The following is a 14046-nucleotide window of genomic DNA, read 5'->3' as shown; positions in this document are numbered from 1 at the left end:
GGAGACCGATAGGGATCGCCAAGGTCACTGAGCTCTGGAGAACACAGGTACTGCCACAGGTACACAAAAGCGTGGCTCATCCCGTAATCCTTCTCTGCTGCTGGGGGATTTGGAGACACCGAAACGACGTCGTGTTTAGACAATTGGAGCCAAGCGTCGATTGGTTGGTAGCAGCCTGCAAGGAGCCCGTCAAGTCGTGGAGCTGTAGACTCCCGAAGGAGAACGACTCAATTGCATGTAACTTGAGGAACACCTTTGCTATGTGAATCTCTCCCCCATCCCTAACCTTGTACAATTGTAAACTTGGAAGGCCATGCCCTATCCACCCCTGGTTTCACCGGCATCAATGGAATGAAAATTAGGTGGGGATCGTTTGATCCCCCTAGCTTGACCTCAAAAACTTTGAAGGATGCTCCACAACATGAGATGCGACTGCTGTTGCCCATGGCGGTGTCGATGCTGTGTTTTAGCAAGTCTAGCTAGTCTAGTGAAGATAGTGTTGATGATATTCGTCCTGTTCGCTTGAGCTTATTCATAACTACTTTGGAACGATAATGTTTTTCTCTCACAATATTTCAGCATAAGCCAAATTTTCGCATCAGCGAACATGGTGATTGCATGTGTCGTTGAGGATGCAGGCTCTTGTGCTAGATATGGTGTAACTTATAAGTTGCATGAACGAAAGGAGTAGTAAATTAATTTGGAATGGAAGGAATAGTAATTAATTCACCGTGCGATTTATCATTTGGAACGAAATGAGCAGTAATTAATTCACCATGGCGATGTTGAACATGTGTTTGCGTGGTCATGAGCGTTCATATGCATGATGGTCCCTGACAGATTAGTCTGTGCGTTGTTATTAAACCACTTCCTTTGCTCTGATCTTCTGCTAAAATTACGAGCAAAGTTTAACACCTGTCGAAAACGGACATTGGTTAAAGTGGCATCCTTTGCTGAACAATACGAGATCTCAGCATTCATTTCCGTTCGATAGACAGCGCAGGCGAACGCCGAACACTAATGTGTGCCTCTGTCCACTCTGACAACCGGTCCCACAGACTCATGGGCCCACCTGTCGAGCACCATAGACTAGCCATCTGTGCATGCGCATGCACGCCTTGGCCCGCCGCGTGGTGCGCATCGGCCAGCACCAGGTCTCCACTGCCTGCCGTCGCTGACTGGACGTGACGACGAGCAAAAGATGCATGGGTGACGCAGTTGTAGCTGTAGCTGTGAATCTTTGAGAAACCAGGCAGCTGCAGCTCTCCATGACTGTGGACTGCGGAGTGAGGACGACGGCGCTCCTCGCCTCCTCCTCTCCTAGAATCCCTTGGCCTGCATGCAGTTGGCATATCTTTTTATTTTATTTATTTATTCATTATTATATATAAGGCGGCTACCATATCTTGGCGAGTCGTTGCAGACTTGCGAGCCCAGGACTCGTCCACATCTATTCCTTCCTTGTTCGGCCGCTCTGCTTCGTTCGTCGTCCCCTTACACCCTTACACTTCTCCTTCTCGCCCCGGCGGCCTGGGCGGCCATTGACGACTGGATCCTTCAGTCTAGTTCTTGGGAAGGAAGGACCCAAGAGAAGAGGAGGAGGAGGAAGCGCCGCCATGACCGGAGGAGGGGAGGAGCAGGGGAGGTCGCTGTTCGGCGTGTCTCTGACGGACCGGCCCAGGTGGCAGCAGTTCTTGATCTGCTCCTTGGGCTTCTTCTTCGGCTACCTCGTCAATGGCATCTGCGAGGTACGTCAGTTCTTCGTCTTCTCCCTTCTCCTACGATCCTCCTTCGGCATACAGTATCGATGAAGAAATGCAGTCAATTCTCTGGTACGGTGAGAGGTTCTGTTACTGTAACGCGAATTCGTGGCCAGTGACGTGGTATACCCGTATTAGTGCCATTTTTTCCTGCTGATAATGCCAGTACTCCCATGGAAATTGCTTGGGATTATACGGTTGCTTATAGGCAGAAAAACAGGTGCAATTTCGTGACACACAAAACTGCATTTTTTTTCTTCCCTCCTTGTTTCCGTCGCCGTGGACTTCCATACGCTTGTTTGGTCAGCATGGTTTTCTGAACCTTTGCTTTAGTTTCACTGCCTGCACAAATTTTCTTGACAGCGAAACTTCAGCTCACAATTGTTCTCCCAGTTACCATCTTTGGTGGCTAGCTAATTCCTGCTCTTGTCTTGCTCCAGGAATACGTGTACAACAGGCTTCAGTTCAGGTGACCTTGTGACTGCACTAGCTACAATGCATGCCTGCCTGCCTGATGCCTCCATCCGTACCACCTGAAAGAAGTGCAACTGGTCACTTGCTGCTACGCGTTTCTGAAATCTGAATTATTTTTGCCGTGTGCCTGCAGCTACGGCTGGTACTTCACGTTCGTGCAGGGGTTCGTGTACCTGGCGCTGATACGGCTGCAGGGGTTCACGGTGAAGCAGATGGTGAACCCGTGGCGGACCTACGTGCGGCTCTCGGCCGTGCTCATGGGCTCCAACGGCCTCACCAAGGGCTCCCTCGCCTTCCTCAATTACCCTGCGCAAATCATGTTCAAGTCAACCAAGGTAAAAAATTGACCCCTTTCTTTTTTGGTTCTTTTTTTATTGTTCCCCATACGCTGGAAAATGTATACTGCTCTAAAAAATGTTGGAAGAACAATGCCAATGTCTTCAGCTGCCAATTTGGGTAGCATTGTAGCACCAAACGTTCCTGGGTTCATGGTTTCTTTTTCACCTGTACCTTTTATACAGGGCCTTTTTGTTTTTGTTTTAGCAGAAATAAAGTTCCTTTCTGCGAGGAAAAGAAAAAGAAACAGTTCTTGTGATATTACAATGCACACAACTTTTAAAGAAAGGGTGCACTGGTGTACCTAGAAATGTCCAAATATGAGTCCAGCATCAGATTTGATGTTTTGGTTAGGTGCCAAACTAGCCAGCTGTGTCATGTATCTTTCTACTTCAGAGGCACGAATACTACTTCTCTGGCTAGAATCAAAATAACTGGGCAGGCAGGATAACATTGTTGATAGATATGATTAGCACGTTTTGGACTCTTCTTTACTTGGCATGTGTCTATTTTAAATATTCTTGGCAGCTACGGTTTGATTTGATTTCTGTATCTAAGTGACTGAATTTCAAGAAAAAACGATGTATATTAGTATAGTAATAATAGCACCTTTTAATTTATAGTCATATGCGATAAAACACAAACTCATGTTAATGTTCATAATGATATATAATTGCAAAGAAACATTCTGCGCAGAAATTTAATATACCAAACTGTATATGCTTCTTTCCCGCGATTAGTACATACCTTACTGTTTTTACATAATAAGTAGAGAGGCATTGATCTGTTTCTCTTTTGTCATCATCACTCATCAGGTTCTACCGGTGATGGTAATGGGAGCCTTTATCCCTGGTTTAAGGCGCAAGTACCCATTCCAAGAATACGTATCAGCCGTGATGCTCGTCATTGGCCTCATACTCTTTACGCTCGCGGATGCGCAAACGTCACCTAACTTCAGCATGATCGGCGTGGCCATGGTGTCCGGGGCACTTGTCATGGATGCTTTTCTTGGCAACCTGCAAGAGGCTATCTTCAAGATGAACCCAGACACGACTCAGGTACTCCAGTTACAGTCTGGTAATTAATTTTTGTTCCTGACAGAATTTTTACAGTGCTGACAGTCAAGCATTCTGTGAAATTAGATGGAGATGTTGTTCTGCTCCACTGTTGTTGGCCTTCCGTTCCTAGCAGTGCCGATGGTGTTAACAGGAGAGCTCATGACGGCATGGACTTCATGCTCCCAGGTGAATGAACAAGTCTTCCCTTTTTCATTTTTCTCTACAGTAGTATTCACTAATTATGCTACAAGTTCTTATTTGAGTAAAAAAGTCAGATTCTCTGCCTTGCCATTATAAGGGGACAATGAAGTATATACATGAATTTGTCAGAGTTATCTAGCAGTGATAAGAATCTTAGTAGCTCACTTTAGCACATCACTGATAGTAGTTTCAGAATGTGCATAACCCAAGCAGTGGGAAAAGAATCAAATACTCCATGCTCTTTTATTGGTATATATCCTTCAAGGAATCCCTCTTTCAAATCTTTTATAGAGAAACAATCTCAAGTTCTGAACACTGCACTCATCCAGATGACCAGACCTGATTGTCAGGAAAAGGATCAGATCCACTCAAAAACTGTTGCTACTTGCTAGCTACATAGCTTGTTACTGAAAAAGGATTAGATTGACCAAGCTGAGCTGACGTCTTGTTTACTGAAACGCACGAATGCATTGCTTGCAGCATCTGTACGTGTACGCGGTGCTGGTGTTCGAGGCGATGGCCACGTTCGTCGGCCAGGTCTCCGTTCTCTCCCTCATCGCGCTTTTCGGTGCCGCAACCACAGCTATGGTCAGCCATCGTTGTTTGGACAATTGGACTCCTCTCCACTCCACCTCGACGACCGATACATGCATCTGCAGCTGGTAACCATGTTGGACTATTCTTCAGGTGACGACGGCGAGGAAGGCGGTGACGCTGCTGCTGTCCTACCTGATATTCACCAAGCCTCTGACGGAGCAGCACGCGACGGGGCTCCTCCTGATAACCATGGGCATCGTCATCAAGCTCCTGCCGGAGAACAAGGAGGGACGTCCGCGCCGGCTGCCGAAGAAGACGGAGAGCTCTGGCGACGATGACGACAAGCCCCGGGAGAGCAGAGAAGCGGAGGAAAAGGCAAGTTTGGTATAGTGTGACAAGTGAACCGAGCAAAGCAAAACAGACGCCAGCTCGATCAGCAGTCCCAAATGAAATTTAGTCCTCCAAAACAACAGTCCCAAAAGGAGGATAGGATAGGATACACATAGAGGATAGAGCACTACAGGAATCAATAACCCTCTTTCTTCCTCTCCTCGCTTTTCTCATGTGCCGTGGTTAATGTTATTATGTTAAACCGTTGAAGTACAGGTAAATTGTGCACTTTGCTCTAACATCTTAAGCTTTTCATATAAAGGCCAGAGGTCTGAATTCTAATTAGCGCAAGTAAACAAAGAGAGTAAATTACACCTACCATATAACAACTGTCCAACAGTGGCGGAGCCAGGAATTGGTGGCTGGGTATGCCAAATGCATAAAATTTCGAAGCAAATAAGCAATACAATGGACGATAATTTATAATGGTCATAACATTTAGCAAATCCATAATAATAACCAAAGTAGAAGTTCGAAACATAAATATTAAGAAATATTACAAAACAGTAACGACTACTACAATATAACTCTACGATCCCCTTGTTGGAAGAGATTGATGATATCCTCATCTTTCACTTGACTGAAGAATTCCTTCTCATTAAATGTAACCAAGCAATTATTCAAATAATCATCACCCATTTTATTCCTTTGCTTGTTCTTCACATAATTCACTGTGGAAAACACTCTTTCAACACTAGCAGTGGCTACGGAAAGAATTAGCACCAACTTAAGAAGCTTGTAAACAACATAATATTGTTCATCTTTTTGTGTGTCCACAAGCTTAACTGAAATCTCACATAGGTTCTTCAAAATTTTAAACCTTTCATCTCTACGAACATGAGAAATGTACATATTAAGCTGCCATGGAAGTTTCCCTAATTCCTCAGTTGTGAAATCCTTAGGATAAAACTTTGTAGCAAGTGTAACCAACTTGGCTTGATTATAAGCAGCAAACGAATCAAGTGGGCTAAATGCTGCCATACAAGAAAGTAGTTCTGTGTTTACCTCATCAAATCTGTCATTCAGTTCTCAAAGTTGCCTATCAATGACGCTCACAAACATGTCAACATGGAAGCGATGATAGTTCATTGCGCCATTATAGAACCCTCTTTTAGGTCTCCCAACAGGATAATAAGGACCCTCCATGTCAATAACTTTAATCTTGTACTTCACACAAAAAGAAGTGACCCTCTGAAGAAAATCGTTCCATCCTTTCTCTTCCCGCAAGCACTGCAAATGAAACTTTGTAAGATCAACAAGAACCATGGCATTCACAATATCTTGATCTTTCTTTTGCAAAGCCCTACTCAAGTCCTCGGTATAACCAAATATTTCTTGCATCAAGTGTGCCATGAATACAAACTCGAATGATCGAAATGATGTCAACATAGTCATAGCTGATTGGGCCTCCGTTGTGGTGTACTCTTTTCCAATCTTCACCAGAACACGCCTGATTGCAGGATACATAAGGATAACATGCATCACAGTTTTGTAGTGAGAGCCCCATCGAGTATCACATGGCCTTTCCAAACCCATTTCTTGATTCAAACCACTTCCGGTTTCTACTTCCTCCAACTCTAATGCATCAATTAGTTCCTCAGCCTGAGCCATTCGAAGCATTCTCATCTTTTTACAAGAATTGCCAAGAACATTTAACAAGATAGCAAGCTGTCCAAAAAACCATGTGCAATCCCCACTCTCCTTAGCAACAGCAACAAGAGTTAATTGTAGCTGATGAGCAAAGCAATGAACATAATAAGCATATGGAGACTCGTCCATAATTAGTTTCTTTAGCCCATTAGCATTATCTTTCATATTGCTAGCTCCATCATATCCTTGTCCACGAACCATTGCAAAGGTCAAATTATACTTCATAAGCATGTGCTCCACTGCAGCCTTAAGTGTCATAGCACTAGTATCTTCAACATGTGCAATACCAAGAAATCTTTCAACTGCCCTTCCTTTCTTATCAACGTAACGCAAGCACACAACTAGCTGTTCATTCTGTTACACATCAGCAGACTCATCAGCAAGTGTTGCAAAGTTTTTACCACCAAGTTCCTCAATTAGTAGCTTAGTAGTCTCTTGTGCACAACATTTGATGAGCTCATGTTGTATATCATGGCATGTCATCTTACAGTTCTGTGGAGCATTCTTTAGAACCACCTTGTCAACCTCTTCAAAATTTCCTGCTAGCCAATTTAAAAGCTCAAGGAAATTTCCTTTGTTTAGCGAGTCTTCACTTTCATCATGCCCTCTAAATGCCAAGCCTTGGCGCAATAGAAACCTTAAACACTTGAGTGTCCATGTCAAACGAAGCTTATATAAAGCTTTGTATTGTGTGGTGTTTGAAGCAATAGACTCCCGAATTGATGTTGTTGGTGTAGTAAACCTATCATATTTCTCTTGAGCTTCAGCATGAACACTACTGACAGTACCCATGTGTTTTTTCAATCTTGATTTCAGGTGCCAATTTTGCCACCCATCCTTCACAAATGTATCTCCACCTGGGCATTTTGTTTTATCCTTGAACAAATAGCAAACAAAACAGAAAGCGGCATCTCTTTCTACACTGTACTCAAGCCACTTATATTGCTTAAACCAAGCTGGGCAAAAGCGACGTGGATGACCACTTATATTTCTATATTGAAAATCATGATTCTTTGGCTGACAAGGACCCAACTCAATATATCTCCTTCTAACTCTATCCTGGTCATTGACATCATACCTTGAGATGGGTATTCGCTTCCCAGGATCATGCTCAAGTGCTTCCAAATCTGCTCCAACTTCACCCTCTTCATCAGTTGCTGCATCATCTTGTACAATTGGAGTTGGGGAGCCTCTGTCCGATTGGGGAGCTTCATCATTTGCTTCAACAGTGGACTGTGCCACTGCCAGTGCTTCATCATCATCCTGTGCTTGCACAAGTGCTACCTGCAGATTGTTCTCAGTCTGAACAAGAGAAGGATTTGGTGTAGATGTGGGTTCTGTTTTTTTTTGCCTTGGCAGCTTTCTCCCATAATGCAAATATGCTGCTACTACCCTTCTTCTTCATCTTGACTACAATTCACAAAGAACTAAATGTTAGAAAATTACTAAACAAAGTAGCACTCAGCATAGCACTAGCAAGAACAAATAAATTAGAGGAGAAAATGAAATCTTTACCTAGCTGCCTGCTGCAATTGTGGTGACGAACTGACGTCTGATGATGTGTTGCTGCTTGTCACCGCCTCACCAGTCACCGGCCACCCGCGGCGCAGAGAAAGCGGATCGAGATGTGCCGTGCGGCCGCCCGCTGCAATTGCGGTGACGCTGTGCTGCTGCCTGTTGCTACTGGTCACCGCCTCACCGACCGCCCGCAGAGGCGCAGAGGAAGCAGATCAAGATGTGTGGATATGCCGCCGGCCGCCCGCTGCCGCAGCAGTGAGCAGATCGAGAATTCAAGATGCGCCGCCGCCGCTTGGGATGAGAGTTGTTGTGAAGAACGGGACTACGGGAGTCGCAACTTGTGAACGGGATGCCGACGGGACTACGGGAGGGATTCTGGCCGCTTGGGCTTTGGCCAAATTGGCCTGCTCGCTGCTACTTTGTTTGTGGGCTTTTGGTCCATTAGAAAATAGAATATATATATATATATATATATATATATATATATTATAGAACTACTATCCTGTAGCTGGCTACAGAATAACTTATTCTGTAGCCACTTTGAGTTACGATAATTACTATGTTATTTTACGAGATTATAGTAACTCCTTACTAAGTGGTTTAATATAACGTTATGGTAAATATCCCCATGTGTTATAGTAACCCAACTATCGTAAATATGTATTTATATTATGGTAAATTAGTATATAAAATTATAGTAAATGGAGGTGGCTACAGAATAACTTATTTTGTAGCCGGCTACTGAATAGCCTCTCCCTATATATATATATATATATATATATATATATATATATATATATATATATATATATATATATATATATATATAAGTATACATGTATTTATTTTTTGTACCAAAATCTTGGGTATTCCAAGGAATACCCAGGCATACCCTTAACGCTGCCGGTGGTCCAACATCGTGTAATATGTTCAATTTGGTGTGAAAACTTAGCTTACTTGAATCTGTTTGGTTCCTGCTATATGTACCTCTCGCCCAACTAGTTAAGCTAGGCTCACTTCCTGTCGTGGCTAAGGCGTGGTGTATTGTGTGACTATAAGCCAAATAGGCCCTAAGTGCAAATACATTCCAAACACTGCAAATACATTCCAAACACTACGGCCCCGTTCGGCTTACTCCATATTCAGCTTGTTTGGCTTGTTTTTTCAGTCGGAACAGTATTTTTCTCTCACAACCATTCAGCCAGAACAGTGTTTTCAGCCGAGATTCAACAAGCCAAACAGGGCCTACCACACCGTGTATTTGTCAATTCGGCGTGACGGCCTATTAAGGGATTATTCTCACCAGGAGTTGTGCCATAGCATAATTGGCTATCACTCGGTTAGGAGGAATTACTATCAGTAGGAAATATGCCATAGCACAATTAACTCATGGGCTTTATGACATTGTAGCTAATGAGACCAAGCTGAGTGTGACTTGCCGTCCTCAAGCTAAGAGCAACTTCAGCAGGATCCCTATTTAAACCCCATAGCTAAATAGGTGTCCAAACAAAAAACGTAGCTCCAGCAGAGCCCTTACTAGAGCCCCCTAATTTAGGATGGGCACCAAAATCCACCCTCTAGACCCCATTCCTGGAGGAGAATGGGGCTCACAACTCGAACCCCATCTTGTTGTTGCAGACGTTTCCTCCCCGCGCCCACTACGAAACAGTGGCCTCAGCTGCACGAGCGCTCCTCTCCGGGGAACCCCTCCCAGATGGTTGTGCTCGGCGCGCCCCTCTCCAGCAGCTGACGGATGCGACGGACCTGGGCGTAGGACCTTGCGGCCACCGGAGGCGCGGAGGTGTGGATCTCCGACGATATCCGACTGCCGCTCAGACGAGCGACGAACTCCCCACGGATGGCTCCTCCTTCCTCGCCCGCGGTCGAGGCTATTCTCTCTCCCGTGGCCGCCGCTCGGACGAGCGAGGAGTTGCTCAGGCTCCCTCCGCGCACGCGACCACCGCTCGGACTTGGCCCACCCGCAGCCCCTACCCCCACGTCGGTCACCTTCCTCCTCATCGGTTGGCCTGGCACGACGAGGTAGAGGTCGCGTCCTGGCTCCTCTGGTCGCGCTTGTGGCTGGCAGCGAGGTAGACGGTCACGGTCGGGTCCTCGCTTCTCGTGTCGCGCTGGCAGCCAGGTAGCCACTCCTCTCGTAGGTGCTCCTTCGCTCGCGGCCGGTTTCCTTGCCCTCTCATGCGCTCGTGGCCAGGTCCGTCCCCGCTCTTCTCCCTTCCCTCGTCGACGTTGTCCGCTTCTCCACCGGCAGTCGATTTTCTTTCCGCATCCGCCAAGGCAGTCGTCCGCTTCCCCACCGGCAATAGTCGGTTTCTTTCTATTGGCCGAGTAAGTCTATGACGAGTGGGTCACATATGTCATTCCCTTAGAGAATAGATTTGGTGGCTCTATTTTGAGGGCCACCGTTGGAGTTCCGTGTAGAAAAACAGAGACCCCAAAAGTAGAGGGAGTATCCAAATAAAAACTAGGAGCCCTATTTTAGGGGCTACTATGAATGTGAGCCCCTGTATCGTCCTCACTGATACACCATTCGTGACATGTTTGAACTATATAGGCACCAAACAACCAAATACGTGCATCAAATCGGATAGATTATAAGATGTTGGATCGTTGTGCAACCAACTAAGCCTGTTCGTTTGAAAGTAAAGCCAGCCGTTTGGGCAGCTGCTAGCTACCATCTAGGGGGTGTTTGGTTCTTTAGTCGCTCCTAAAATTCATAGTCACGTTCGAATGTTTAGATACTAATAAGGAGCATTAAATATAGATTAATTACAAAACCAATTACATAGATAGAGGCTAATTTCTGAGACAAATTTTTAAGCCTAATTAATCTGTTCATTAGCACATATTTACTGTAGCACCACGTTGTTAAATCATGGACTAATTAGGCTTAAAAGATTCGTCTCGTAAATTAGTCGTAAGTTATGCAATTAGTTTCGTAATTAGTCTATATTTAATACTCCATGCATATGTTACAAACTATTCGATGTGACATAGGAATTCTAGGAGTTCCTTGCATGAACCAAACAGCACCTAAATACAGCAAAACACTGTAGGAACAGTAGAACTCAGTAGCAGCACTGTAAAGAAGCCAACCCAACAGGCCATAGTTGTTACATGGTATGTACAATTTTTTTTCTAAATAAAATATTCGTTGATTGCTTTATTTCAAGTCTAAGTCATAATGGAACCTTCACTCGAGGCGGAGTGTTGAAATATAAAGTGAATTGTACACCTTTTCTATCATCTTAAGCTTTTGGATAAACTAGTCATCAGCTGGTGTATGGAACTCAATATAATATCAGTAGAAATTTTACTGGTGCTTGGAAAAAAACTAGAGCCATCCATTTGGATAGATCAGATGGCTATAAAATAAGAAGAACTAATGTAGAGGAAACTTAAGTTGTGGGCCGGAACCAGAAATATATAGGTTCCGGAACAAAAAAATATATCAACAAAGAATTATTTCTAAAATAAATTTAAAACCCATGGATACATGTTCATAACAAGTTATATCATCCTCCCTCAATGTTGACCGAGACCAGTGGCATCCTTCTCCCTCTATCTTGATCGAGACACGAGCGGCATGCTCCCTTGCACTCCATGGTAGTATTAGATTTTTACCCAAGATGGAACCATGCGTTGTTATTTATTTGTTTTCTGCTACACATGATATACTTTTTGATCAGTGGTCTATGTTCTTACTTCCGATTAATAATGCAGTAAGAAACATGACTATTGTTGGCACAATAGATCGGTTGCAGTTGTGTTGATATACTTTTTTTTATCAGTGGTCTATGTTCTTACTTCTGACTAATAATGCAGTAAGAAACATGACTATTGTTGGCACTATAGATCGGTTGCAGTTGTGTGAAGTTCCAATCATATTGCATGGAAGTTGTCGTAACAATGCAACGGGGAGGTTTTTCGGCTACGACGGCTGGGACGATCTATGATGAACGCTACCAGTATTTGAAGGACTTTCATTTTATCTCTATTAGTCATTGTATCAGGGAATGTAATTCTATGGCTCATGAGTCAGCTAGGCAAACTTTGGTAGGCAAAGACTCTTCTGTTTTGATAGATGAACTCAATTCTTCAACTGCTTATAAATGATGTAACCATTTTGTCGAATGAATAAAGCTTGCCGTAAGAATTTCAAAACTAAAACATGTAATAAACCAAAAAAAGTAGGCCATTAGTTACACGAAAAAAAAAGAAAATTAATGGATCCCTCAGGGTCCTCCTGCATTGGTTGTACACTCGTACCGCAAAAGGTCGCTAAATTATACGATAATACTTTGACACAGGCTTTCGTCCTTATCTGGACGCCACACGCCCACACATCCGCCTCACTGCTGTCTTTCGCTGCAGCTCGCTCCTGCTCGCAACGTCCCACTCCGCTCCACGTTTCGCTTCAGTCCTTCATGGCTCCTACAAAAAAACAACCAGTGTCGCTCATCTTCTCCATCGCAGGGGCTACTCGCTGCGGGCAGCGCCCCGCCCACAGCGGCCTTCCCCAGTGCAGTGGCGCCGTATCCGGCCCCATCCCGTGATACTCCGCGCCCAGCGCCGCGCCACCGTCTCGCGCGGCGCCCTCATGCACCTCAACCGTCGTGGAAGGGGAGGTAGGGGAGGCATGCGCCTACGCCCTCATCCACCTCGCGGTGTCGGCAGGAAGGGGAGGCCAACGCCACCGTAGTTCTTCACTAGGTAGGTTGTGGCCGCCACCGACGTTGTGTTTCAAGTGTTTTAGACGTTTTCAGACATATTGCAAGCCTATGTTTCAAGTGTTTCAGTTATTTCAGATATATGTTTCAAGTGTTTCATCTTTGATGGTGCATATGTTGCTATGGCTATATACATGTTTCAGATGTTTTTTAGACTTATGTTGTGAGTGTTTTGTCTGGATGTTGTAAAAGTAGATCTGGATGTTGCATATGTTGTTTTGGTTATACACATATGTTTCAAGTGTTTTATCTGTTTCAGAACGTATGTTGCAAGTGTTTTATCTGAATGTTGCATATGTTGCAAATAGCTATGTTAAAAGTGTATGTTCTGAATGTTTCATCTGTTTCAGGCGTATGTTGCAATTGTTTCATATGAAGTGTTGCAAAAGTAGACCTGAATGTACGTGTAGAGGAAGCCTAAGCCCTCGGTGGTCCAGCTGCTATGGCTCCCTGGTGTGGCGAAGAAGAAGGCCGCGGACACAGTAGCGGCGGGGACGGGATGGCGTGGCGGATTCGCTGGGATGGGGAGCGGGATGGGCGTGACGCATCAGGTGGGATGGGGAGCTAGATGGGATGCTGACGAGGGAGCTGCGTCCGTCGGGGCGCAGGTGCGGGAGCTCCGGGACGGACGGACGCTGCCAACAGAGTGGGATGGCCGTGGGGTAAAGGGAGCTATGTTCGTCAGGCGCGCGTCCGGACGCAAAATTATATAGTCCTCTGTAAATACCTACTCGCCTGGTTTAGGTTCAGACCTGGTGTGCTGGTGTTCCGTCTGCATCATTGAGCCCACACTTCAATTAGGCCTCTGTCGGAGATAAGAAACATGTGCTAAATACGCTCAAGTGCCCACCACACCAGACTCGTAAGGATCGATGCACTGGTTGTGGCCGCTCGCTGGACCGGAGCTCCTGCGGTTGTGGTACACGGTGGCCGGACGCAACGTACTCCTTGGCTCCTTGCTATTGCTAGTGTTAAAGTGGGCTTATATCGAATTAACTCTTGAAGCTCAAGAGCTCAATAGTTATAACAGAAAAGGTTAAAGGGTCATCTTCTATTACATATGTATTCACTATTTGAGATGGGAAAAATAAGAGAAGACTGATTCCACGAATACTTTGTCTATGGTGTCATTCTACTTTCTGTGATCTTGCAATTGGAACGAGAGACGAGATATTCTACTAATTCTCAAGTCTCTTATTGTTTAGGTAACGGATCGAGGATACGTAACTATTACATATTATAATATGTTATCAGCAGCTCTCCTCTGAGTTAAGGTATGATCTTCATGATCTCTAAATTTTTCTCCCTGATTTCTATTCTATTATAATTAGTTTTTTATAATCTAGTATCGTAAGCCTGTAGCTTACATGGTTC

General features: G+C 44.7%; 1 protein-coding gene and 1 pseudogene across 1 annotated transcript; one reads left to right on the top strand and one right to left on the bottom strand.

The window, feature by feature from the left end:
• The first annotated feature begins 1432 nt into the window (after nucleotides 1–1432).
• LOC136540776 (UDP-galactose/UDP-glucose transporter 2-like) lies at nucleotides 1433–4887 on the top strand. Its single transcript, XM_066532797.1, has 7 exons — nucleotides 1433–1748; nucleotides 2201–2229; nucleotides 2368–2569; nucleotides 3386–3628; nucleotides 3713–3814; nucleotides 4310–4417; nucleotides 4517–4887. The coding sequence occupies exons 1-7, from the start codon at nucleotides 1617–1619 to the stop codon at nucleotides 4754–4756; spliced, it is 1056 nt and encodes a 351-aa protein (XP_066388894.1). The 5' UTR covers nucleotides 1433–1616; the 3' UTR covers nucleotides 4757–4887.
• Nucleotides 4888–5272: 385 nt separating this feature from the next.
• LOC136537494 (uncharacterized) lies at nucleotides 5273–12491 on the bottom strand (annotated as a pseudogene).
• Nucleotides 12492–14046: the final 1555 nt, after the last annotated feature.

The sequence above is a fragment of the Miscanthus floridulus genome, chromosome 2 (assembly GCF_019320115.1).
Source record: "Miscanthus floridulus cultivar M001 chromosome 2, ASM1932011v1, whole genome shotgun sequence".
NCBI classification, from domain to species: Eukaryota; Viridiplantae; Streptophyta; class Magnoliopsida; order Poales; family Poaceae; genus Miscanthus; species Miscanthus floridulus.
Note: the sequence above shows the minus strand (reverse complement) of the source record. Positions and strands in the feature narration are given on the sequence as shown.